This window comes from Chelonia mydas, chromosome 23 (assembly GCF_015237465.2).
Source record: "Chelonia mydas isolate rCheMyd1 chromosome 23, rCheMyd1.pri.v2, whole genome shotgun sequence".
Classification (NCBI taxonomy): Eukaryota; Metazoa; Chordata; order Testudines; family Cheloniidae; genus Chelonia; species Chelonia mydas.
Window position 1 is genome coordinate 13,599,874 of NC_051263.2, and position 25,673 is coordinate 13,625,546.

General features: G+C 48.2%; 1 protein-coding gene and 2 long non-coding RNA genes across 3 annotated transcripts; 1 reads left to right on the forward strand and 2 right to left on the reverse strand.

The window, feature by feature from the left end:
* Positions 1–6,935: 6,935 nt before the first annotated feature.
* Positions 6,936–9,463, reverse strand: LOC122463626. Its single transcript, XR_006287170.1, has 2 exons — positions 9,085–9,463; positions 6,936–7,740 (listed from the first exon to the last, which is right to left on the reverse strand). It is a non-coding gene; the product is annotated as an uncharacterized LOC122463626 (long non-coding RNA).
* Positions 9,464–10,591: 1,128 nt separating this feature from the next.
* Positions 10,592–23,888, reverse strand: LOC122463620. Its single transcript, XR_006287164.1, has 3 exons — positions 23,771–23,888; positions 22,875–23,324; positions 10,592–11,128 (listed from the first exon to the last, which is right to left on the reverse strand). It is a non-coding gene; the product is annotated as an uncharacterized LOC122463620 (long non-coding RNA).
* Positions 17,028–19,253, forward strand: LOC119564948. The gene is made up of 3 exons (XM_037888673.2): positions 17,028–17,119; positions 17,459–17,580; positions 17,940–19,253. The coding sequence occupies exons 1-3, from the start codon at positions 17,108–17,110 to the stop codon at positions 18,649–18,651; spliced, it is 846 nt and encodes a 281-aa protein (XP_037744601.1). The 5' UTR covers positions 17,028–17,107; the 3' UTR covers positions 18,652–19,253.
* Positions 23,889–25,673: the final 1,785 nt, after the last annotated feature.

The following is a 25,673-nucleotide window of genomic DNA, read 5'->3' on the forward strand; positions in this document are numbered from 1 at the left end:
ATGACCAGCGTGATCTTCCCTTGTCAATAAAGGGGAAGTGATTCAGCCTGAAAGTGAAACAGGGTGAGGACAAGGAACAGAGAGGTTGTTACACACAGTGAGGAAGAGGCTGCACTGAGAGAAGAAGGGGCAAGTACTTGAGAGGTCAAGGGGGCTTGTGGGGAAGGTGCTACAGTGGGACTCTGTTAACCTGAGTTCTAATCCTGGCTCAGCAGGCAAAGTTCTGCCTCAGTTTCCCCATCTGTAAAGGGGGGGGTGTGTTATTTACCCCCTGTGTAAAGCTCTTTGAAAACCACAGAGGAGACGTCTCTATAGCAAATAAGAATTAGTACTCTCTGCTTCCCCCCTTCTGTGTACAGATGGAGGGGGTTGGATATGGATGCAGCTATTTTACCAAATGAACTACACTTGGGGTGCCCGTGCCCTGCACTGCGCTCCCCCTGCATCTGCCCCCTGGATGCCCTCTGCAGCTGCCTTTCAGACACGCTCAGATATTTGCAGCAGATCAATAAATCAGAGCAGAAATTTTTCCACAAGAAGGAAAAGCTTCTGGGCGATTTCCTGTGTGTTCAGTTCTCCCCCAGCCTCCACCCAGGGGAGCAGTGAGATGAGGGTCCCAGGGGGCACAGCCAGGGGGAAAGCATTACCTGGGGCTGCCATGCACAGGGCCAGGGCGACTGAGCCCCAGGCCAGGAGCCTCCCACTGGACGGCATCTCCCTGGCTTGCACTGGGCGACCCTTGGAGTCGCTCTCCCCTTATGGAATTGCCAGGTGGGCCCCCTGAGCCACCTGCTAACAGCTGCCCAGCTGCACATTGTTTCTGTTCCACCCACCCAGATGTGTGGGGAGAGACAAATCCTCCTCTCCTGGCCCTGAGGCTGGCGCCTGGCCCCTTCCTTTGATAAACTGCCCTGCTCCAGCTGTGCCCCACTGACCCACTCAAAGGGCCAGGGCCAGCTGGTGACAACCAGCCCAGACTCAGAGCTGGGGAACGGGTGGGGGTTGGGGCAGTGAGGGGGCATTTGGGGGTTCTCAGAGCAGTGCTGGGGTGTGGGGGTTGGGAGGATGCAGGGTGAGGGCTCTGTCCTTTGCCAACCTTCATCGGCTATCGGTGTCCTCTGGCATTTTACATTTTACAAGAGCCCCTGACCCCCACCCTCTTCAAACAGTGTGAAGATGTAAGATAAACACTGACCCTGAAGAAACAGAGGCTTTTCGTAATCCTTTTGCTCACAGGAAAAAATTCTGTAAAGGAACTATACAACTTTTACAACGAGAGGCACCTGTTCTAACAGAAAGAGAGAGGCTGACACAGCAGGGTTAAAAACACAAACCCTCAGTCAGACCACAAGCCATGAGAGAGATGCTGTAGATTAAGAGAGAGTCTTCTGCCTCCAGCCTGGGATTTTTTATTTTTATTTATTTTATTTTATTTTGCTAACATGAAAAAACAGTGACCACATGTGCTTTCTACTGAAAATGAAGATACACCAGCATAGACAAGGAAGGGGTTTTACAATAATCAAATAAAACGTAAAAAGACACGTTTAAAGCAGTTCTTTCAAAAAGTGCTAGTTTGCTTTGCAGAATTTTGCCCAAATGACTTGACCAGAGGACAAAAAACAGACAAACAAAACTTGGAAATTGACGTTAGCTGTAAGGATTTCTTTTAATGTGAGCTTTGTAACGTGTGACTGTGAATGCATGATAGGAATAAAGCTATATTAGCAGGCTTTTATACTGGGCAAAACTAAGAAAGCAGCTTATACACAAATTTGGCCACTTTTTTAAATTTAAAAGGAAAAACTTGTAAACCTCCGCCCCCCCCCCCCCTTGTTATTTGAAGCTGCTAACTAATGCAACAAAATAATGTTTATTAGGAATGAAGCTATATTAGTATGCTCTTATAAAAATTTTAAAAGAAAAGCCATGGTTTTGTGACTGAATGAAGCTCAGAGAAACAGCCCCCCCACACACTTTCCTGACTTTTTTCACCTTAATTTAAATCTTGTATGTTCTTTTGCTAAACATGCAGTGTTTAATTATACTAAAGTTTAAAAAAAAAAAAAGTTTAAAAATTTAACATGAAAAGCAGCATAGAATGAGCTGTAACATAAACAGACCGCTTTAGGGATGTTTTGTAGAAGTTTAGTGAAATACAAATGTTTTTAAGATACACACCAGTTCCATTTAATTCATGTTTTAAAAGTTTGTTTGTCCTTGGTTTAGATTTTATCTCTGGTTTAAAAAAAAGTGTTAACTCTTTTCCATAAGCTGTTTTTCTTGTTTTGTATAAATTTCCTTTTAAGTTAGCCTATGGGAGTTTTGTAGAATTTCTTTACAGAAGTTTTCCTTTAGGCAAAACTTTAAAAAGCTAGCTGGTGTATTCTGGCAGTTTTTATTTCACTGCAAAACTCACCTTAGTTACAGTTTTACATTCCTGTAAAGAAGGGGTTTTCTTACTAGGTATGTCTTTTAGAATAAAATCTTTGTATTGCAGAGATGATAATTATTTAGTTATGGAAATTAAGTAAACTTAGCATCTCTTTAGGCTGCATTATTTAATTTTAAGCCTGTTCTTTCGGTGCAAAAGATTTTTAAAAAGCAGAAGGGTCTGCTTCAAATAGGCCTCTTTCGAAAAGGACCAATGCTGTTTTTTCATGTTAAACTATTTTTTTAAAACAACTTTATTTGATATGATTCAACACTGCATGTTTAGCAAAAGAACATAAAAGTGTTAAATGGGGCGGGGGGAGTCAGGGAAGGGGGGTGAAGGGGAGGGGGTTTCTTCAGGTAAGTTATCTGTGAACTTCATGCAGTGACAAAACCACGGCGTTTGTCTTTTAAAAGGTTTATAAAAGCATGCTAATATAGCTTTATTCCTATCATGTAGTTATTCAATCCTTTTAAACTTTTATTGTCAATGCTGGGGATATGATATTCACACTTTACAAAGCTTTAAGAAAAGCCTTTGTTTCTTCAGGGTCAGTGTTTACCTTACATCTTCACACCGCTAGAAGGAAAGTGGGGGTGAGGGGCTCTTATTGTAAAATGAAACCGTTTTTCCTTTTAAATTTTAAAAAGTAGCTAATTTTGTGTAGAAGCTGCTCTCTTAAGTGTCATCCAGTATAAAAACCTCCTAATATGGCCACACCAGCGCCCGGCTGTCACAGGGGCTACAGGGCGCGCAGGGGAGGGAGCGCATGGCTCCGTGTATTGCCTTCGCTTTGCCAAGGCAGAGCACAGGGTTGAGGCAGGCACAGCGGCCGACACGCCGGAGCCTGCCCCATGCAGCCCGGCCCTGACTGGCCCATCCCCTGGGCCCTGAGGGTTCCCGCTGGGACGCTGACATCACTCTGCCCTGGAGGGGGCAGGGCCATGCGCCACCGGCCTGCAGATGGTCCCCCTGGCAAGGGGACCCCTGTGCCCCACCAGTGACACAAGGCAGCATTGGCAAGAGACTTCTTGGGAGCCCCAGGAGGCACATGCTCCTCTCTGGCCAGCTGCTGCAGCTACATTCCCCCCTCCCCCGCTGCGTGCCACAGGTCCCCCAAACCCAGCAAGGGCAGCTGGAGAGCCGGCCACTAAACGCCCCGCCCGACCGATGGCACATTGGCATTGTTCTTCCGTCCACTCACCCTGGTGCTTCCCCCTCCCTCCCGCACAACAGAACCATTCATGCTGCCACCTTCTCTGGGCAACAAGGGCCGCCTCCCACGCCCCGGCCTGCCTCCTCTTTCTGGTGGGCGCTGCATTAATGCCAATGGCTGGAGCAGGCCATGGCTCAGAGCTGCCAAGGCCGTGCCCCCTCCCCCCCCAAAAAAGCATTCTTGGAACTACAACACATCGACCAACTCAACAGAAAAGGGGTCAATGGGCCAGATCCCCAGCGGGTGTAAATTGGCCCTGCTCCATTAGCATCAACAGGCCAGATCCCCAGCCGGTGTGAACAGGTGCAGCTCCATGGCATCACAGAGGAATATGAGGTAAACTCCCACTCAGCTACGCCGGCGCTAACCGGGGAGTTCTTCCCGCCCGTTTAAGAACTGGTCAGATGCCCAGATTCATCCCTGTCCTCCACAACCTGGCCCTGACCTGGTTTGTTCTTGCACATTATTCACCCCAGACAGACTGAGGGCTTTAACTGCAGCGGGGCTCAATGGGCCAGGTTCTGGCCACAGATTCTGGGCCCTGGGGGTGAATCCGGAGTCAACCCAGATAGTGACCAAGTGAGGCACTGAGCTGGCTGATGATTAACCTGGCCATCTGCTGCCATCTGCTGGTGAACTGCAGGAAGACACGTCACGAGCACAAGGAACAGACTCTAGTTTGCGTGTTTTCTGCCAGCCCCCACACTGGCTGGATCAGATGGGACACAAGCTCACAGAGCAGCGGGGAGACAGAGACCCAACCCCCGGTGGGAAAGGGCTGACTGGGGACCGGGGCAGATCTACCCTGTACGCCCTCGGCTGGGTGCACAACGACATGGAGTTCACGAGAACTGCCAGACAAAGCGCTCCAGCTCCAGCGCTGGACGCACGTCCATATGCATTGGGGCATGTACGTGACCTGAACTGATGGGACGAGGCTGGGAAAGTGGAATGGGGGGCAGGAGAGCCAGTTAGGTAGAAACGCGGGCCTGCCCTGGCTTGGTGATTCGTACATGCCGATTTCATTTCATCCAGCTTCTCTCCTTGAGCCAGTCTCACCTGATCCCTATCCAGGCAGGGATTAGCTGACGTGGACGGGTGGATGGTAAAGGCCACTGCTAGGGTCAGGTGCCTGTCATTAAAGCCCGTGCTTCTTAAGATAATTCAGAGGAGAAGAAATATGTTTCTGTTCTGGGAAGGCGGCTCTAATCAAATGCAAAAGAACCCGATAAAGCCTGAACTTCTGGGCAATGCACAGTGAAGGAATTGTAGCAATCTGAATGAATTCTATTTAATGGAAAATTACAAGGATCGTTCAATCGCACAATAAAGAAGTGAAGGGGAAAGACTTGTGCATCCCTCCCCACCTTCCCATTGCACACAAGGCTGCCCATAACTCTCCTTTCACGGCCTTTGCCAATGGACATGGGGTGCCATTTAGGGGTCGCAGGGGGTGCTCCTGCCCCCCCCCCCCAAGGTTCATACAGGAGGTGTGCTCCCTGGCGGAGCTCTTTACTACAGCACAGCATGAGTGTGGAATGTGGGTTCGCAGAGGAGAGTCCTGCTCCCAGCTTGTGCCCCCAGGGCAGGGAGTCAGTATTTTGTTTACAAACAGAGGCAGAAGATAAGAAAGGGCTGGTAATTCAGTGAAGTATCTGGAAGTGGTTAGATGAGCCTGCAAAACAGGAATCCCTCTTCAGGGCAGGAGGGGGCGGGGGTGTTGAAGAGAGAATGCAGGGGTCCGAGAAGAAATACAGCCAGGCCCTCTGAGCCAAGTTTACATTCAGAAAAGAGGGAGATTTGAGGGACGTGGGTGAAAAGAAGAGGCCAAAACCAAGGGAAGGGAGAGCAGTGGTACAGAGAAGTCCCCACTCTACCTGTCGTGTGGCCCCATCCCCATAGTATCTGAGCTCCTCACAGTGTCGAACCTATTTCTCCTCACAGCCCCTCGGTGTAGTAGAGCAGTCCTGTTATCCGCATTGTACAGATGGGGCACTGAGGCCTAGAGAGACGTACGGCCAGATTTTCAAAGGAATCTAGGCACCTAGTGGGATTTTTAAAAGCGCCTAGTAGGTTAGGTGCTTTGTAAATCCCACCACTGGATGCCTAGCTGCATCTTTGGGTGCCTAAAAACTTTGGAAACTCTTTCCCTAAGGCACTGGCCTGAGGTCATACAGGAAGTCCATGAGGAAAGTAGAACCCAGGTCTCTCAGGGCAGCTCCTTGTCCACTGGCCCAGCCCATCTATCTGCTGCATGATGCAAAAAAAGAGGATGGTGATAGATGGGAGCAAAACCAAGAAGGCCAATTCTCCGAGACTCTAGCAAATGGCCCCAGTCAGTTGCGAAGAATGTCATGGTTGACAGCATGAAAAGCAGCACAGAGGTCAGGAAGGATGAAGAAAGAAAGAGAGAGAACAAGAGTCAAATGAGAGGAGATTACTTAACTCCCAAGGGGTGGCAGGTTGCAGAGCAAGGGCTGCTGTGCAATTTTACATTTTAACTGAAAACCATTTTGTTTTGTCATTTTTTGTTCTGAGTTTGAGAAAAGGAAGGAATGAGAAAGTGCCGTATGAGGATCAGATGTGTTTACGCCTCAGATTCTTAGGGTTTCAGTTATATTCAGGCCAATTCCAGAACAAAGAACAGAAATCGCATCCACAAAGTCCATAAGGTCGACAATTATTGTCATGATTTTTATTATTAACTGGGGCACCATCTATATGCTCAGCATTGTTCAGAGTATGCCAGAAAATGTACTCCCTGAGCCAATGCATATGTGTAGCCATGGATAAGGTGGGTGAGATATTTAAGTATGAAATGTATAATTATTGAGAACATGTTAATATCCATGAGTGGAGACGCTGATGGCAATAGATGTTTTACTTGATTAAGGACTAGAAGATTTGGCCCTCCAATTTCTTTTAAGATCAACAGCTGCCCAGAGCTCCTGTTCCTGAGTAATATACTGCTCAATAAGTCCATCACCATATATTTTTGACAGGTTTCCATGCCCTTTCTAGGGTTTATGTCCCACCTTCCGGTCCCATTTCTGGTCCTGTACACGTTTGGCACCATTGGCAATTTTGAAATATTTTTTTCTTGGGGAATATTAGGGGTGCTGGTGTGCCTGTGTATTGACATGCTTGGCAAGAGAACCAGTGTCAGTGAACACACGGCAGTAAGAAGGTTTTTAAAAGTGCTTTAGAGAAAAAAAGAAAGTTTTTTTAAGAAAAGAGAAAATAAAAAGAATTGTTTAAATAAATTAAAGAAAAGCAAAAGGTTTATGAAAGAAAAGAGTAAAATATAAAGATAAGAATAGAGAGAAAAATAAAAAGGGTTATTTCGAAAATAAAGATTTCTTTGTTAGGTTGAGAGAGGGTTTAATGAGCATAGGATAAAGAGAGGGTTTTAAGAAGACTTTAGAGAAAAAAAGTATTTTTAAAAAAGAGAAAGTAAAAAAGTTACTTTGAAATAAAAGTATAGAAAGCAGCAAGACAGAGGAGCAAAGAGAGCTTTAAAAGTGCTTTAGAGAAAAAATAAGGGTTATTTTGAAAAAAAAAAGAGAAAGAAAAGAGGATTTTAAAGAAAATAAAAAGGGGTATTTTGCATTAAAGAATAGAGAAAGAAATCAAATAAAAGAGTAAAAATAAAGTTACATAAAGAAAGAGGAAAATGAGGGGAAAGGGTTTTAAAGAATAGAGAGAAAAAGTATAGAGAAACGTGAAAAACAGCTTATGGAACAAGTTAACACATTTTACCAGAGATAAGGAATCTGTTTTTCCTCACCACGCACTTTCTACTTCCCTAATGTTTTTAAATGTAAACCAAGGACAAACAAACTTTTAAAACATTAATTAAAGGGAACAGGCATATCTATTTCTTTATTTAGTTTTGCAGCAGCAGTGAAATTACATTGAAGGACACTTGTGAAAGTTATATCCAGCTTCCTTATTTCATTTACTGGAAATTGACTTTAGCTGTTAGCTTTGTAAATGGAGAATATCATATCCCCAGCGTTTACAATAAAAGGCTAGAAGAACTGCATGATAATAATAAAGCTATATTAGCAGGTTTTTATACTAGATGACACTGTGACGGGTTGGATCACAGAACCCCCCTTGGGAACTGCCAACTGATGTGCCAAGACTACTTCTACCCCTGCTTTCCCTGCCAGCCTGGGACTCCAGCACCCTGTCTTGCTGAGCCAGACACGCCCATCTACTCCAACACAGACCCAGGGTCTGAACCAAGTGCCCAAAAGCTGCAGACTTAACTGAAAACAGTTTACAGAAGTGTATTTGTCTTTAACACTCAGATGCCCAACTCCCAGTGGGATCTAAACCCAAATAGGTCCATTTTACCCTGTAGAAAGCTTATACAGGGTAAACTCATAAATTGTTCACCCTCTATAACACTGATAGAGAGATATGCATGGCTGTTCCCCCCCCCCCCCAGGTATTAACACATACTCTGAGTTAATAAGTAAAAAGTGATTTTATTAAATACAGAAAGTAGAATTTAAGTGGTTCCAAGTAGTAACAGACAGAACAAACTGAATTACCAAGCAAAATAAAGTAAAACATGCAAGTCTATGTCTATTCAAATTGAATACAGATAAAATCCTCACTAGTTCCAGTAAGCTGTCTTTTAGAGACTAGTCTCTTTCTAGTCTGGGTCCAGCAATCACTCACAACCCCTGTCCTTTGTTCCAGTTTCTTTCAGGTATCCTTGGGGGTGGAGAGGCTCTTTCTTTAGCCAGCTGAAGACCAAAGGGAGGGGTCTCCCACGGGCTTAAATAGACTTTCTCTTGTGGGTGGAGACCCCCTCGTCTCTCCTATGCAAAGTCCAGCTACAAAATGGAGTTTGGGAGCCACCTGGGCAAGTCACATGTCCATGCATGACTGAGTTCCTTACCAGCCAGGCCACATTCCTGGGAAAGCCCAGATGTGGACTGGTGTCTCCAAGTTCATTAATTTATTTGAGCATAAGCTTTCGTGAGCCGATGAAGTGAGCTGTAGCTCATGAAAGCTTATGCTCAAATAAATTTGTTAGTCTCTAAGGTGCCACAAGTACTCCTTTTCTTTTTGCGAATACAGACTAACACGGCTGCTACTCTGAAACCTGTCCAAGTTCATTGTTGGCTTAAGTGTTTCTTGATTAGGCACTTACTGAGAATAGTCTTTTCTCAGAAAGCTGACCAAGTGGTTCACTACAACCTACTCAGAATCAAACAAGTATGCAGCCAATATTCATAACTTCAAATACAAAAATGATACATACATACAAATAGGATTAATAGATTCAGTAGATCATAACCTTTACATAGATAAGTTACATGGCATATGCAGCATAGAACATATTCCAGTTATGTCATATATATTCATAAGCATATTTCCATAAAGCCTTTTGGGGGGCACCGACCGTCACAGCCACCAAGAAAGCAGCTTTTACAAAGAAATGGGCTACTTTTTCAAATTTAAAGGAAAACCTTATATTTTACTGCAAGAACCAGCCACCCCCTTCTAACTGCTTTGAAGATGTAAGATAAACACTGACCCCGAAGAAACAAACCCTTCTCTCAAAAAAAATACCAGTTTTGCTTTTTAGAGTTTAGGTTGATATAAAACATGAAAAACAGTGAATGTCATATCCCCACCATTGACAATAAAAATTTAAAGGAGAGAGATCATGTAGTAACAGGTCCCCCCTCCTTTGTTTTCCTAGAAGAAAACTGCATGGAGGAGGTAGATAAAAATTGACCCCTCCCCCTTGTTTTTTGAAGAAATGACCACCATCACCAACACCACCCTACTCCCTGCACCTGAACCCCCCACCCCTTTTCTTGAGTTTTTTTCCCTCAATTTAAATCTTTTATATTCTTTCACTAAATATTCAGTGTTTAATCATATCAAATAAAGCTTTTAAAAAAAGTTTAAAAGTTTATCATGAAAAAACAAGCATTGAAGCAGCTGTAACATAACAAGGCCTCTTTTAGGAATGTTTTCTAGAAGTTTAGTGAAATAAAAATGTTTAAGATACACTAGCCTATCCTTTTCAAAATAAGAGTTTTAAAACTACCGAAATAATAACTGGGTAGAATATGAAAAGTGTCAGTTGAGGGGAGTTTACATATGTGTTTCAACAAAAAAAATTAGCAAACAATGAGGCCTGCTTGAAGCAGCATGTTTTTTAAAAGCTGTTACCTTTTGCAGCGAAAGCACAGGCTTAAAATTAAACAATGCAGCCTAAAGAGATGCTACATTTACTTAATTTTCATAACTAAATAATTATCATTTCTGCAGCATAAAGATTTTAGTTGAAAGGACATGCCTAGTAACAGGCCCACTGACAGCAATTCCGGGCCCCGGAGCGGCGGTGGGGGGCAGGGCGGAAGTGACAAATCCGTCACTTCCAGGACTGACCGCGCCAGTCAATCGCACCGGACTGAGGGCCCCCCAAAGTGCAGGGCCCGGAGCGGTCACCACCCTGCGCGTGCTTGGGAGCCTTGTGGCCCACCCAGGCAATTGTCCCCTTTCCCCCCACCCCCCACCCCCCGTCAGCAGGCCTGCCTAGTAAGAAAACCCTTGTGTATGTGAATGTCAATTGTGAAGAAATAAGTTCCTGGGGAATAGGTATGTAATACAAAACCCTCATGTAAAGAAGGGTTTTACACATAGGCACCGACATTAAGTTTGCAAAAAAAAGAGTTTGCAGAACTACAATTCATTTGCAAACTTAACGCCATCAATTTGGGCTTGAAGAGGGACAGGGAGTGACTGGCTCACTACAAAAGCAATTTTCCCTCTCTTGGTATTGACACCTCCTCATAAATTATTGGGAGTGGACCACATCCACTCTGATTGAATTGGCCTTCAACATTGGTTCTCCACTTGTAAGGTAACTCCCTTCTCTTCATGTGCCAATATATATTTATGCCTGTATCTGTAATTTTCACACCATGCCTCTGAAGAAGTGGGTTTTTTACCCACGAAAGCTTATGCCCAAATAAATTTCTTAGTTTTTAAGATGCCACCGGACTCCTCATTGTTTTGATCATATTTAAAGCACTCTCGTTACACAAGCTACCACTAATTTCTTTAATTTTACAGTTTACATCATCTACAGACCAGTTCACTTAGTCGTGACTCCTCTGATCGGGGGCATCTCAATTTCAATCTCATCACCCAGGGCAATCCTAATTTGCTTCTCTCTCAGGCCCTGCTTGATGATTCTGTGCACAGCAACTCGTACAGTTGTGCGCATAATGGTTTTATAAACTTGCAGAGGCTCAATTCCATATTTCTTCCTCAATGATAGATAGTACAGGCCTGTAGAATAAGCATCTCCCTCTCTTTCGGCATCCTGCTGAGCATGTCTTTGGGTCTGGGCAAAAACAGATCAGGCGCAATCCGTTTGTCCCTTCCGAGCTGTCAGCGTCCAGAATCTCCAAATCCTCTGAAGCACCATTGCTCAGCTGCTGAAAAAATTACCATAAGAAATACATGTAAGGCATCTTTGTACTTCTTCATAATGTGTTTTTAAAACATTTTACACTGTGTGTCAAGAGACCCCTTCAGCATGCAGCTTAAAACCCCCCCCCAAAATAATATGTATCTATGCAGGCTTGAGCCAAAAGGTTCTAGCCAACCGAGCACTGGTGACCAGGACCCCACCAAATCCCCTTGAACGTTCCCGCCTTCATACATCCCTTCGTACATCAAGCAAAACTTGGCTCAGCGATCTGGCCTCATGTTTCTCCTCCACGTCATTCTTGTGGCCACAGTCGTTGGTGGCTATCCCTGTTTCCCCACTCCCATGACCCATCTCAAACACCGTTTGTGTCAATGATATGTTTGTTTCTTCAGGTCCCACAATGTTGCCCATATAACACATTTTCATGAGCAGTTTGACAGCTGGTGTTGGCCAGGGCCTTGCCATCTTTAATCAACCCCATCTTACTCACCCCCACCCCACATTTAAATGGCTCATCCTCTTTCATACAACGGTTAGCCAATAGTTTAGGGCTAAAGTTTCAGAAGTCCGTCGATCTCTCTCCCTAAGTAAGGAGGAGTTTCTATTTAAAGACATGGGAGGATTGGTGCTGTTGCACCTTTAGTTTTATATTATTTTTATACCTTATTCATATTTTGTACCTTTTTTATACCTTTTATACCATTTTATACCTTATTCATTTCTCTTAAACTTTTATTGTAAATGACATTCGCCCTTTACAAAGCTAAAGTCAGTTTCCAGTAAATGAAATAAGGACGTTTGATATAACTTTCACAAGTGTCTTTAACAAAACTAAATAAAGAAATCTACGTGCCTGTTCCCTTTCATTAATGTTTTAAAAGTTGATTTGTCCTTGGTTTAAATTTTTAAAAACATTAGGAAAGAAGAAAGTGTGTGTAGGGGGGTCAGTTTTTATCTACCTCCTTTGCATAATTTTCTTCTGGGAAAAAAAAGGAGGGGGGACCTGTTGCTTAAGAATTTCTCTCCTTTAAACTTTTATTGTAGAACAGTTAAAAAGAACGTGTTAAATACATTTTATTTGTATTATAAATGGCTATATTGCTATTTCTTTACCATTGACATTCCTGTACACAGCGGGTTTCTTACTAGGCATGGCCTTTAGACTAAAATATTTGTCTTGCAAAAATGATAATTAGTTAGGTATGAAAATTAAGTAAACTTTTAAAAACGGTTTGTTTCTTCAGGGTCTAATATCTTCAAAGTGTGTGTGGTGGGGAAAAAGAGATTCCTTATCTCTGGTAAAATGTGTTCACTCTTTTACATGAGCTGCTTCTTCTCTTAAAAAGAAAAGGAGTACTTGTGGGACCTTAAAGAGTCTAACAAATTTATTAGAGCATAAGCTTTTGTGAGCTACAGCTCACTTCATCGGATGCATTCTCTTAAGTCAGCCTATGGGAGTTTTGTAGAATTTCTTTACAGAAGTTTTCCTTCAGGCATAACGTTAAAAAACAAGCTGGTATATTTTTGCGAGAAATAGAACATCTTTATATTCACTGTTAGCAAAAAAACATTTAAAGGGTTTGTTTCCCCTTTAAAAAGCTTACAGCTAAAGTCATTTTCCAGTCAATGAAATAAGAAAGCTTGATATAACTTTTATTGTCAATGATGGGGATATACATTCACTGTTTCTCATGTTTTGTAAAAATCTAAACTTTAAAAAGCAACCTGATGTATTTTTTGAGCGAAATAGAACATCTGTTAGCAAAAGAATTAAGAAAAGGGCTTATCTTCAAACCAGTCAGAAGGGAGGTGTGGGGGGGTGAGGGAGGGCGGGAGGAGGTGGCTCTTGTTTTAAAATGTTGGTATGTTATGATTGGTTCAGGAAGAATGCATTCTATGATGTGCCTGTAGAACAGCTTCTGATTGGTCCACCCAAGAGGCTTGGTTTGCTTCCAAGGCTCACCTATCATTTCACTTGGGGCAGCTGCTAGGGGTAAACTGTTCCTCTCTCTCTCTCAGCCAGCCATGTGTTGTCTTTTCTCTCCTTTAAAATCTCTTTGCCCTGTGTTCACTAAACTTTCTCTTGACCCAACAAAGAAATCTCTATTTTCTTTACCTTATTTCTCCCTCTTTCTTTCATAAACCTTTAAAACATCCTCATCTCTATTCTTTCATTTAAAATAACCCTTTTTATTTTCTGTTTTTAAAAAAACTTACTTTTTTCTATAAAGCACGTTTTAAAACCCTCTCTCTACCCTGTGCTCACTAAACTTTCTCTCAACCTAACAAAGAGCTCTTTATTTTCTTTATTTTTAAAAAAATCCTTTTCTTTAATTTCTCTCAAAACCCAGCCAAACATGTCAAACCACATGCACACAAGTACCCCCTGACATTGCCCAATACAAAAATAAATAAATAATTTCAAAATGGCCGACAGCACCAAAAGTGTCCATGACCAGAAACAGGACAGGAGGGCGGGACATAAATCATAAAAAGGGCATGGAAGCCTGTCAAAAATACATGGTGATAAGTGCTATCGAGTGGTTCACTACTCACGGCGCAGGAGGCCAACCACACACCCGCACTAGGGCGTTCCACAGGCAAAGCATGCGACAAACACCTGATGTGTGTATGTCAGTGTTTCACAACACAACTGACCCAGCGTCGGAGTTTAGAACCTGTTTTCAAGGGGTCTTTTCACTGCATGATTTGCATGAAACAAGAGCATGGTAGCACCTAGGACCCCAGTCCTGGACCAGGCCCCATCATGCTAGGTGCTGTACAAACCCAGAATGAAAAGACACTCAGCCCCCACATAGATCAACAGCAATGTTTGAACCCCTTACACTTTAGCTCCCTAACTTAGGCCCTTATTAGCTGAGCTCAACGAGTAATAACTAGCACCTTCCTACACCAGCAACGGGAGAAGGACTTGACAAATGTTGTCTCACTGGGTTACACAACTATTCAGTTGTCAGCAGCAGCATACAGGTAACCAGGAATCTCGGGTTCTGCCCATGGTTCTGGTTCCAGGGGCTGGGCAGGGCGCCATGTGTCTAAGCTGTCAGGGCGGGTGCTAGGGAGAGGGTCTGCACCCCAAGAGTGTGCCAGGGGACCTCAAGACAGGGACAAAGTCAGGGCTTTCTTCATACTCAGGATCCAGCGGCTGGGTTCCCTCACAGCAATCTGGTGAGTGGCCAAGAGGGGGCGCTCATCTGTCACACACTGCCAGGCTTTCCCTTAAGGCAGTGGGGGGCACTCACCAAGGGCTGTGGGGCAGGGGGAGGAGTCAGGTCTCTGCTGATGAAGGATGGTGCCAGCTTAACTCTTTTTTAGGGTGTGCGGAAGGGCAGCACTGCAGTCTGGGGTCCCCGCTGGCCAGGGCTGTGTGTGCAGGGAGGGGCTGGGCCTAGGTTGGTTTTTCATCCCCTTGGAGTGGGGAAATGGAGAGGGATTGAGCAGACAGGGCCAGATCCCAGCTGGTGTGATCGGTGTAACCCCCTTGATTTCAGCACCAGCAGGAGGTCTGGCCCATAATAGTCACTCCCCTCACTCTGATTGCAGGGCAGTGACACAAGCTTGGCACAGTCTGCGGAGTTACTTCAACCCCCCACGGGAAATAAACCCCTGAGAATCATTTCCCTGAAGGACTCACACCCAAAACAACCTGAGAGAGAGAGAGACCGACGGACCCTCGGGCTCAGGGCCCAAACACCACACGCCACCCACAGACACGGCCTCACTAAGGAGAGTCCATGGGCCAAAAGCGAGGCCAGAGTCAATGGCCCCACTCCCTTGCAGTCAGTGGAGAGACACCAGGGTCCTGGGAGGTTTGATGGCACAGTACGATCTACACTTCCCTGGGCTTTGCATGATCAAATATAAGGAGCACAACGAGGTCAGAGTGGGCACCGTGTGCCCGTGTGATGTTTGCTTCACACTGGCTGTGCAACCTGAGGGCATTAAACTGGAAACAGCAGCTTCATGCTGGGGGGGCAGTTTGGGAAGGTTGCATGCTGTGCCCAGGGGCTGGGCGGATGGCTGGGTTCCCACGCCCAGAGGGAGGTGCCGGGGGGGAAGGGCTACACCCCGAGGGGTGTCTGGATCCCAAGGCTGGGGCAGTGGCTGCCCTCCGGTCAGGCTCCAGGAGCTTGCAATATCCCTGGGGTGTGACACACAGAGACTTAGACCCTCTCATCTGCTGGATGGCCGGGGAGGGCGCTGGCTGGGCCCTGTGATCGATGCTCCACCCACCATTCCCCAGGGCTCTGGCTGACTGGGGAGGGCCAGGAAATGGTCCCCCTGCTTCTAGCCACCAGCCCTTCTCCTAGGATGATGGGGCTGCGGGAGGGGCAGGGATGCAGCTGGCCCAGACCTCAGGGCTGGCCAGCCCATGGCCTAGCTGGTGGCCCATGTCTCTGCTCTCACTGTGCTCCGGCCCTTGGCGGTGCAGGGTCAAAGGGCCATTCTCCAGCCAGCCCCATCCCAGTTGCAGGCAGCTCTGGAAGAAGGGAGGGGGCTCGGCCAGAAACTTGCTGGAAAAGATGCGGAGAGCCACTGTGGAGCCCAGCTGAGGGGATGGGGGCGGCTGCCCGGCCCCACTGATCCCAACCCAGCAGTCCCAGTGTTGCCTGCTCCCTGGTGTCCAGAGGGGAGGCTCCTGCCTAGGACCCACAGCCAGAGCCTGATCTGCACCCTCAGCTTACCCCACGTGGGGACGCGGCTGCAGAAGAGGCTCTTTCACGTCATGGGGACGGCCAGTGGTGCCTGCCGGGGCAGCAACAACAACGCAGCCTGCATGTGTGAGACAATCTTCCACCATGACACCCCCACCCTACTCCTGCCCCATGGAAACCCTGCTGAGTCCCCCTGCCTCCCACCTCTCTGCTGGGCACAGGTGAATAGGGCCGAGGCATTAGTCCCACCCTGGTTCCAACAGTGCACTCAGATAATTTCCAAATCCTGCTCCCACCACCCCTGCCCAGGAAGTACCCTCAGCTTTCTCCACCACACGCCGCATTGCTGGGCCGCATTCTGCACCCAGGAACCTCAGGGTGAAAGGACCCATTGGTGCCGCCTGGCTAAAGCACTGACATGTTCTTCAGTCTAACCCAGCCCCAGTCAGCCAAATCCAAGCAGCTGATGAGTGGGGTCGGCACCTTCCTCTGCTCTCACTTCCCCAAACTTCAGGGCAAACTGGGCCCCTCGCTGTTTGGATTCAGCTGATTCAGCTTCCTCGGAAATCTGGGCCAGATGACACCCACTTAACCCCATAACAGGGCGCGTGCTCCTCAGGCCAGATATTGTCTCTTACTCTGTGTCTGGGCAGCATCTGGAGCAATGGGGCCCCAATCTCAGTGAATCTGTGTCTGGGCAGCGCCTGGTGCGACGGGGGCCTCTGGGCAGTTCACCCCAAGGTGCAGATGGGCTGGGCGGGGCCTGGTGCTGGTTGGCTGCTGGGCCCCAGCCCACCCCTGAGAGTCTATTCACCTCAGCTGCACTCCCCACCAGCTCCTCGACCCACCAGCCCTGCCCTCTCGCCCCCCATTAGTGGGCTGGGCCCCAAGGCCCCACACGGGTCCACAGGGCCAGGCCTGCAGCCTCCATGGTGCCAAGCCTGGGCCGTCAGCACCAGCGTCCTGTATCTCCCCAGGGCCCTCTGCGGCATGGCCAGGCCAGCTCGGGAACCGGGTCCGTGTTCAGGGCAGTAGCCGACATCTGCAGCAAACCACAGACACCCTGACCCCAGAGTGCCCCCCTCTGGCCCAGCCCAGCAGCTGCTGTTGGCACAGCTGGAAATTGGAGGCTGCCTCACCCGCCCCCCCTCCTGCTCCGCCTCCCGCCCCACAGGGTCAGTGGGGCCAGGGGAGAGGCTGGGCGAACGGTATAAAGAGGAGCTGGGAGGGACTCAGCTGAAAGCCCATCACTGGGGATCTGGTGTGAGCATCTGTCAGTGAGTGACAGCATCTCCTGCTCCTGCCCCATGGAAACCATGGTGAGTCCCCCCTGCCTCCTCCTGCCCCATGGAAATCCTGGTGATTGCCCCCCACCTACTCATGCCCCATGGAAACCCTGGTGAGTCCCCCTTGTCCTCCCACCGCCTGTCCCATGGAGCCCCAGGCGTGACCCCTCTTCCTGCCTGCCCCCTGCCCCAAGTAATCCTATGTGGGTCTCCTTTGCCATTCACCTACTCCCCCACCCCATCAAGCTCCACGGGATTCCTCTCTGCCCCATCTCCTGTCAGTAGCACAGCAGGGGCTAGGGCATGTGGGTTGGAGGACTCTGGGTTTGTGCCCAGGGCCCGGGGGCACTGATTCTGTGGGGTCCTGTGCAGGTGTCAGGACGGATGCCCAGGGCTGGACTCCTGCTGCTGCCCCTTCTCCTCTGCTTCGGACCAGAGACCACTGGGAGCATCAACTCGGCAGCGCTCAAAGCCATCGTGGATCATGTCCACCAGTGAGTGACCGGCCTGGGGTGTGGGTGTGTGTTTTGGGTCTGCCCCACTCCCCTAGCCTCAAAGGGAGTAGCAGGGACCCCTTGTGTCTGCTGGTATCATAGGGTTACCTAGAGCCATTGCCTCAGAACCGGTGATTCTGGGAGTGCAGGGGGGAGATGGGGTCTGGAGCTGGGAGGGATGATTCTGGGGGTGCAGAGGGGAGATGGAGCCCAGAGCTGGGAGGGGTGATTCTGGAGGTGCAGGGGGAGGATGAATGTTTGTGGGCTGTGCAGGTGTTTGCACAGTTCATGCTCATTAATCCTGTGCTCAAGGTATGATTTCCCCTGGGCTCAAGCTCCCCCTGCTCCCTCTATCCCAGGTATCGCCCTCTCCCCTCCATCATTCAGTATGCAGTGGCCATCTCCTTGCCGCAGTCCATGTGCAATGGCATCATTCCGAGTGATCTGCAGAATCACCTGCCTGTGGCCGAGCTCCAGGCGATGAAATCCAAGCTGGAGACGGACATTCTGTACGAGGGGGATCACATTGTCGCCGCCAAACCTGACAAAAGTGGCCAACGTTCCCTGCACTCGGAGTGGCTGATGCTCAGCCTGGACCAGAATGGGGTGAGCCCCGTCTCCCGCCTCCTGGACAAGTCCCGGGACCAGACCAAGTGCCAGGAGACCCGTGCCTTGGATGAAATGCATGGCAACAACCGCTACCCCAGGTCATATCCGAACAACCAATGTGGCTGGAACCGCTGCTTCGTCTTTTTCACCTATTACGCCCCCTGCCTGAGAACCTGCCTCAGCCTGAAGGATGACCATCGCATCCAGGAACTCATGGACGGGATCTTCGGCGCCATAGATGAAGACCATCGCGCCTTGGCCTTCAAGGAGGTTTTCGATCAGGACATAAATCGGGGGAAGCAGTTTGTATGGAACTCGTGGCAAACACTCTGTAATGTTCCCATGTACCAGTGCAATGACCAGGGCTGCCAGAGCTGTGAGGAGAAGGACGTCAACAAGAACTCCTGCCTAACAGCAGTGAAAAACCCAGCCACGCCAGCCCCGAAGACAGCCCATGGGTGAGGGCGCGAAGGTGGGAGGAGAATGTAGGTTGCAATGCAATCAATCAACAACCAACCCATCACTCCGTCAACCCATCTGCCCATCAACCCATCCGTCCATCTGTCCTTCAACCTATCCATCCATCCATCCATGAACCCATCCATCTGTCAACCCGTCCATCCGTCAACCCATCCATCTGTCCATCAACCCATCCACTAATCCTTCCATCCATCAGCCCCTTCATCCATCTGTCAACCCATCCGTCCATCTTCCTTCAACGCATCCATCTATCCGTCTGTGAACCCATCTATCCATCTGTCTGTCAACCCACTCATCCGTCAGCCCATCCATCTGTCAGCCCAGCTGTCCATGCCTCTCACATACCTCTCCTTCTATTTTGCTATCTCATTTCAAGGTGCCCATTCCCTGAGTATCTGGGCACTGGGTCTGCCCTCTGATCTCTTCTCCCTCTATCTCTGTATCTCATTTCCAGGCTGCTCAAGCCCCTGGTATGTGGGCCCTGGGTTTCCCCTAAAAATTTACCTCCTTTCCCACTCCAGCAGGTGCACTTTCTCTGCCATATGATCAACACTATTAAAGCTTCAGAGCAGTCCTTGGCCTCACATCTCTATCTGTGTGTCTGTCTCCTTCCTCCTTGGAGATGCCAGCTCCCCTGGGATCACCCCTCTGCGGGCTATATCACCCCCCACCCTCCAGACTGCAGTCCCTCATGCTCCCTATGCCTGCCCCACACCACCACTAAGGGAGCTCCTAACCCCCACGCTGCACAGCCTGAACCCAAGATACCCACAGTACACGTGATGGGGTGAGTGCTCTCCACATCCCCATGCCAGTCCTGCTTCCTCACCTCCTGCTCCACTGCTGCAAGCCCTGAATCTGGACTCCTGGGTTCTCTCCCTGGCTCTGGGAGGGGAGTGGGGTCTAATGAGTCAGAGCAGGGAGATGTGGGCCTCAGGACTCCTGGGTTCTATTCAGGGAAGGAGCAGGATCTAATGATAAAATCATGGAGACCTTCCCTGCTGCCATCCTGCCATCTCATGCCCATGTTAGACAATAGCTGCCCCTTTGCCAGTCCTGACCCCTGCTGCCATCGAATACCCCAGTATCACCGACTGACAGGGTGAGTTACTCCTAACTTTGGACTGCCTGTCTAATAGGTGACCTTTTTATACTGTATTTGCAAGGGTGTGCCCCATGGCACCACTCCCCCAAAACTGGGCGCCCTCACTTCAGCACCCCTGTTTCTCACCCGGGCACCCCAGAGGGCCCACATGACTTCAGACCCCTGGGAGAGACGAGACCCCTTGGGAACAGTCCACCCAGAAGGTTGTCACATCCTGGGTGCAAACCAGACCAATGAGGGGTTGTGTCTCCACCTGCCCTGCAACCTTGGCTGCCTCAGTTTCCCCCTCTACACAACAGGTCATGTTTCCCATGGTTTCCCCGCTGTCATAAGCGTGGAGTCTTTACACGTACCAGCCGTGGGATAGTGTTACCATTAGGCCTTGTGACATGAGACGTATCTTCATTCACCTTTTCTGTCTCCACAAAAGGGCTCGCCCAAGAGTGTAACATTTTGTATTTTTTCAAAAGGCTTATCACCAACGCCAAGTCCCCATTTCAAAAGAGCAGTCACACGTGTGTTGGTCCTAGCAGGCCTTTTGTTTAGACTGACTGTCCCTGAGGTTAGTCTGATCCACGTCCATCATGGCTCACCCGCTGCCTCAGTGTCCCCTTCCCAGGAGTCTCTGATGAGATCTAGGTGTCCCCTCACTTTCCTTGCATAGGGAAGATCAAATGGGGAGAACCCTGTCAATTCTTGGGGCACCTCCCTATAAGCAAACAGGGTAGCGTTTCATCCCAGTCTTGATCTCTCTTATTTGCGTACCTTCCCAGCACAGATTTTAGAGTCCCATTGACCCCCTCCACCAAACATTTGCTCTGGGTTATGGGGGCGACTTTTAGTTGTTTCACCCCACACAACTCACTGAATAGCTGAGACATGACATGTAACCCACGGTCAGATCAAATCTCTTGAGGAGAAACCCACGCCGCTAAAAATAGAGAAAAGGGCTTTGGCCACAGAATCAACCTTATGTTAGTTCAAGCGACCGCCTCAGGAGATCTAGTGGCAAAATCCACCCCCACCAGGATGTATTTCTTCCCCCTTTGGGCAGGATGTGGCACAGGGCCCACAATGTCCATGTAAAGTGCCTCTTGAATCACAGGCAAGGGGCACAGGGGATCTTCCTGGGTCATGCAGCGCTTTCCCTTTGTTGACATAATTCACAAGACCCACACTAATTCCTCACCTCTTTCTGTCTTGCTGCCCCGTAGAAATGTCCCTTTCACCTCTCATAGGTTCTCTGGGCCCCGAAGTAACCAGCAATGGGACAATCATGTGCTAGCACCATTAATTCCCCACAGTGCGGGGTGGGCCCAACCAACTACTTCTAGGGTTTTTTCCTTAGGAGCCTCCCTATTCAGTCTCCCATCTGCTTCAAAAAACACCTCCCCATTTTCTCTTCCTGGGCCCCCCTCTGGGACACATCCTCTTATGCTCTCTACAGTGAGGTCTATCCTTCATGTGCAAAACACTGGCCGCTGATATCTGGGACAGCGCCTTCCGTCACAGGGGTCATCTCCGCCCCGGGCCCCAAGGGTGCGCTGCTTTTCTCTGCCCTGCGGGGGCTAGCTTCAGCCCAACAAGCCAGGGCCCTGCACCCCCCACTTCCTGCGATTCACTGTGACTCTCAGCCAGCCAGTAAAACAGAAGGTTTATTACACAACAGGAACACAGTCCAAAACAGAGCTTGTAGATACAGACAACAGGACCCCCTCAGTCAGGGCCATTTTGGGGCCAGGGAGCCCAGATCCCGGTCTGGGCTTCCCTCCTTTTCCCCAACCAGCTCCAAACTGAAAACCCCCTCCAGCCCCTTCTCTGGCCTTTGTCTCTTTCCCGGTCCAGGAGGCCACCTGATCTCTTTGTTCTCCAACACCTTCAGTTGGCACTTGCAGGGTAGGGGCCCAGGCCATCAGTTGCCAGGAGACAGGGTGTCCGCCATTCTGTGCAGACAGCCTCACTCTGGCCCTCTAGGGCTCTGCAACAATCACACACCCTTATCCCAGTACCGAGATACTTAAGAAATGCATAGGGGAAACTTAGGCACCCACACAGTATTCAGAGAAAACGTTAAGAATATTCCCACTTCGTCACACAGGGATCCCATGCAGCACCCCAACTGTCCAGGCACCTCTAAACCTTCCATTCTACATGCACCTTGGCTAAAGGGATGGGGATTTTATGGTGTACCACTACCAGAAGCCCCACCATTTGGTCAGGTAACCTGTCAGTCTTTTGGACCATGCTTCCCTCGACCAGGGAGATCTGGGCTCCGGTGTCTCTCCTCCCCATGACCTCCTTGTTATTTACTACAGCAACCTTAATAAATTCCATATCCAACCCTCAGGGTAAGTCCTCATAAAACTCGCCAGGGGAACTGCAGAGACCTCTGGGGCTCCTTTCTCACAGCGTAGAACAGAGCTTCTTAGCACAGAAATCAGGGACTTTCAGCAAAGTCCGTCTTGAGGGGACCCCGGGCCAGACGCCCTGGACTCCCCCTTTTCCAGTCTCCCACAGCAGACTGCCCTGGATCCTGCTGCCTGGCCTCCCACATTGCTCCTCCTCCGATATTTGTCTCGCTTCGTGGGCAAAGTGTAACGTGGTTGCGTCCCCCTCCTGGGTCTCAGGTTACAAAGGGCATCAGCCATCTCTTACTTGCAGGCAGCTGAGCAGCCTCACCTGCCCCGAGAGCCTCAGTGAAAGTCACACACCCAATTCCCACCACATAGGCATTGGTGCAGTACATAGGGAAACTGAGGTATACACAGAATTAGTATAGGACGGTAAGATTCACATGCAACATTACAAGGCGAAAGTCCCCACTTCATCACACATATACTTAGGAAATATTCTTGAGCCAAGACAGCAAACAAATGGTTATAATCCTCAGCCCCCTTCCCCTTTACCTGTTTTCTCATTAGATCACACATTTTCCAGGCATATTCGCTATGACTCATGCCAGCACTTTTCTTGAGATTTCTAAATCTCAACCTGTGCACTTCAGGAGTAATTTGAAACCTTTGTAAAACAGCATTCTTAAATTCAGAATATTTCAAAGCTTCCTGGCTTGGCATTTCAGTAAATACATTTAAAGCTTTACCAGACAGTTTTGCAATCAGTGTGGGGACTTTCTCGTCCTCAGGAATGTCAAAAGTGGTGAGGGATTCCTCAGTGCAGTCTGGCTCTTTGTATGAAGGACAAAGCTGAGGGTTCCTTGAGTGGAGGGAGACGTTGGTGACTTTCTGGAATCTTTTCATGTTTTTCTATTAGCTCCAGGTTGTGTTTCCTCTCTTTCTCTTCAGCCCCTCTGTCTTTCAGCCCAGTGACTCTTATGGGCTTCAGCTTCTTGTTGTCTCAGCTCCAGGGCTTGCCTGTGGGTGCTTCCTCTGCTTCCAGTGCAGCAAATGCTTCTCTCCGTCTCATTTCTGCCTGCCATTTATGGAGTTCCTGTTCTTTCTCCTTTTCTTCTGCCTCCAATCTGGCTAATTGTAGCTTTGCAGCTGTTTCGCTGGTGCTCATTTTTCTGCTTTACTTTTTCTAGCTCCCTTACCTGAAATAAGCAAACAGAAAACAACAAACTGTAACCTCCCTTTGAGTGATCCCAGCCGCCACAACTGAGACTCACTTAAAATAGCTATCGTTAGGATATAGATATTCAAGCCTGTCTGCAAAGCCTATACTTTAAGAATTTAGGTGTATTCTTATCACTTAGCTAGTTATAGAGGTATAAAACAAGAGACAAAACCAGTCTGCCTGTTTATAGGCCTCCTCTCACTATGATAGTCTAAGGCCTTTTCTTAGGCTAAGGCCTTTGGCTAAGCAGCAGAGGCTGCCATAAACTGGGAAGCGTATGGTCACGTCCTCACCAGTCACACTGAAATAAGGTAGTTTTGGGCTGTTAAAAACGTGATCCAATCTCACCTCCAGAGAAAGGGAAGAGCCTAGAAGATTTAAAGAAAACTTAGTTTGATAGCATCCTGTCTGGCAAGAACTCACTTATCAATAGCTGGGATGTGAAATTCTCAATCTGTGTTGTTCTATCATTGTAGTCCCCATTTCCCTATTGTTTGTCTGTATAATCTCTGTCTGGTTCTGTGATTGTTTCTTGTCTGCTGTATAATTAATTTTGTTGGGTGTAAACCAATTAAGGTGGTGGGATATAATTGGGTACATAATCATGTTACAATATGTTAGGATTGGTTAGTTAAATGTCAGTAAAATGATTGGTTAAGGTATAGCTAAGTAGAACTCAAGTTTTACTATATAGTCTGCAGTCAATCAGGAAGTAAGGGGGAGGAATTGGAATCATGTTTCGCTAAGGGGGGGAATGGGAACAGGGACACAGGTAAGGCTCTGTGGTGTCAGAGCTCGGAAGGGGGACACTGAGGAAGGAAATTGGAATCATGCTTGCCGGAAGTTCACCCCAATAAACATCGAATTGTTTGCACCTTCGGACTTCGGGCATTGCTGCTCTCTGTTCACGCGAGAAGGACCAGGGAATGGGAGGGTGAAGGGATAACAGCTATGCCAGTGCTTAAAGTGTAAACCTCATCTGAAACAACAAGCTGTGCATACACCCTGCTTGCTGCGCCACTGGGACATACCTAGGGTACACTCTGGACAAACAGCTGTGTCCTCTGACCTCTGTAACCTGGGGTGCCTTTTGCACTGCTGCACTGTGGTAGTGACCACTCCTGGTCTGCTCACACCCAGCCTCCAGCAGGTAAGTCACGCCCAGTGTGAGTGCTGCCAGCTACTCCTGGATTACACTGCAGAGCGACACCAGCACACTCCCAGTCCCAGACTTTCCCCAGAACTGTGTGTCTTGTACTGCCCGGCTCGCTCCTGGACAACACAAGCTTGTATAAAATCTGTCATTTTATTAATAGAAAATGAAATGCACCAATCCCGTTATCCCAAATGGAGTTTCCCAAACACTTCAATCCAAACACACTAGTTGACATGAAATGATGAAACACGTTTATTAACTACAATGAGATCGATTTTAAGTGAGTACCTGTTATGAGGCGTAAGAGTCAGAATTGGTTAGAAGAAAAATGAAAGTAAAACACGACTAAGGCCCAACTTAACAAACTAGAGTGAATTTAAAGCCAGGTCTCTCTCACCACATGTTCCAGCAGGTCCTACAGGCTGAACTCCCCCAGTCCAATGCTGCTCCCTTTGTTCTTCAGGTGTCGTGGGTGCCGTGGGCAGAGTGAAAGGGAGGAATGATTTGGGGCTTCAGCCCTTCCTTCTTATAGTGTTTTCTCTTCTTCGAGAAGCTCCAGCTGAGGTTCAGGAGACAGAAAGTCTGTGTGGATGGGAACGCCAAGCTACTTCTTTTTAAGATGGAGATTTTTTGCCCATGTCCCTTTTCCTGTCAATGAAGAGCCATTTAACAGGTGATGGCCCATTGGCCTTGTTTACGTCTGGCTGAGGCATCAGCTTGCCCTTTGTTCCCGAGGAACTGGTCTGGTCGCTCCCGAGACTTGGAATATGTCTCAGTCACACCATACTGGGGAATCTGATAACTCCACATCCAATGTGGCCACACATATTTTATCAGGACAGTATTGACCAGCGGGTTATGAGTTCTCACACAATACCTCCCAAGGCATCTTTGTACAAAAATTGTTATAATACTGTGCAAGGGATGAATAAAGGGGTACAGAGCACCACACCGGCATCTCTCGACCTTCCCTGGGCTGAGCTGGGGGGTCGCAGGTCAAAGTCAGCAACACCCACGACCCCTATTCTCCCCCATGTCCCCTATTCTCCCCCATGTCCCCTGATCTCTCCCATGCTCCCTGCTGTCCCCCACCTGCCAGAGATACCCTCTCTGCATCCCTCCTGGAGAAACCTTCGCCGTGCTGCTCTACCTCCCTCCTGCCCCGCTGGG

Coding starts and splice junctions, on each gene's coding strand:
- LOC119564948 (XM_037888673.2), top strand. Junction 17,581..17,939: donor ATCGTGGATCATGTCCACCA/GTGAGTGACCGG, acceptor CCTCTATCCCAG/GTATCGCCCTCTCCCCTCCA.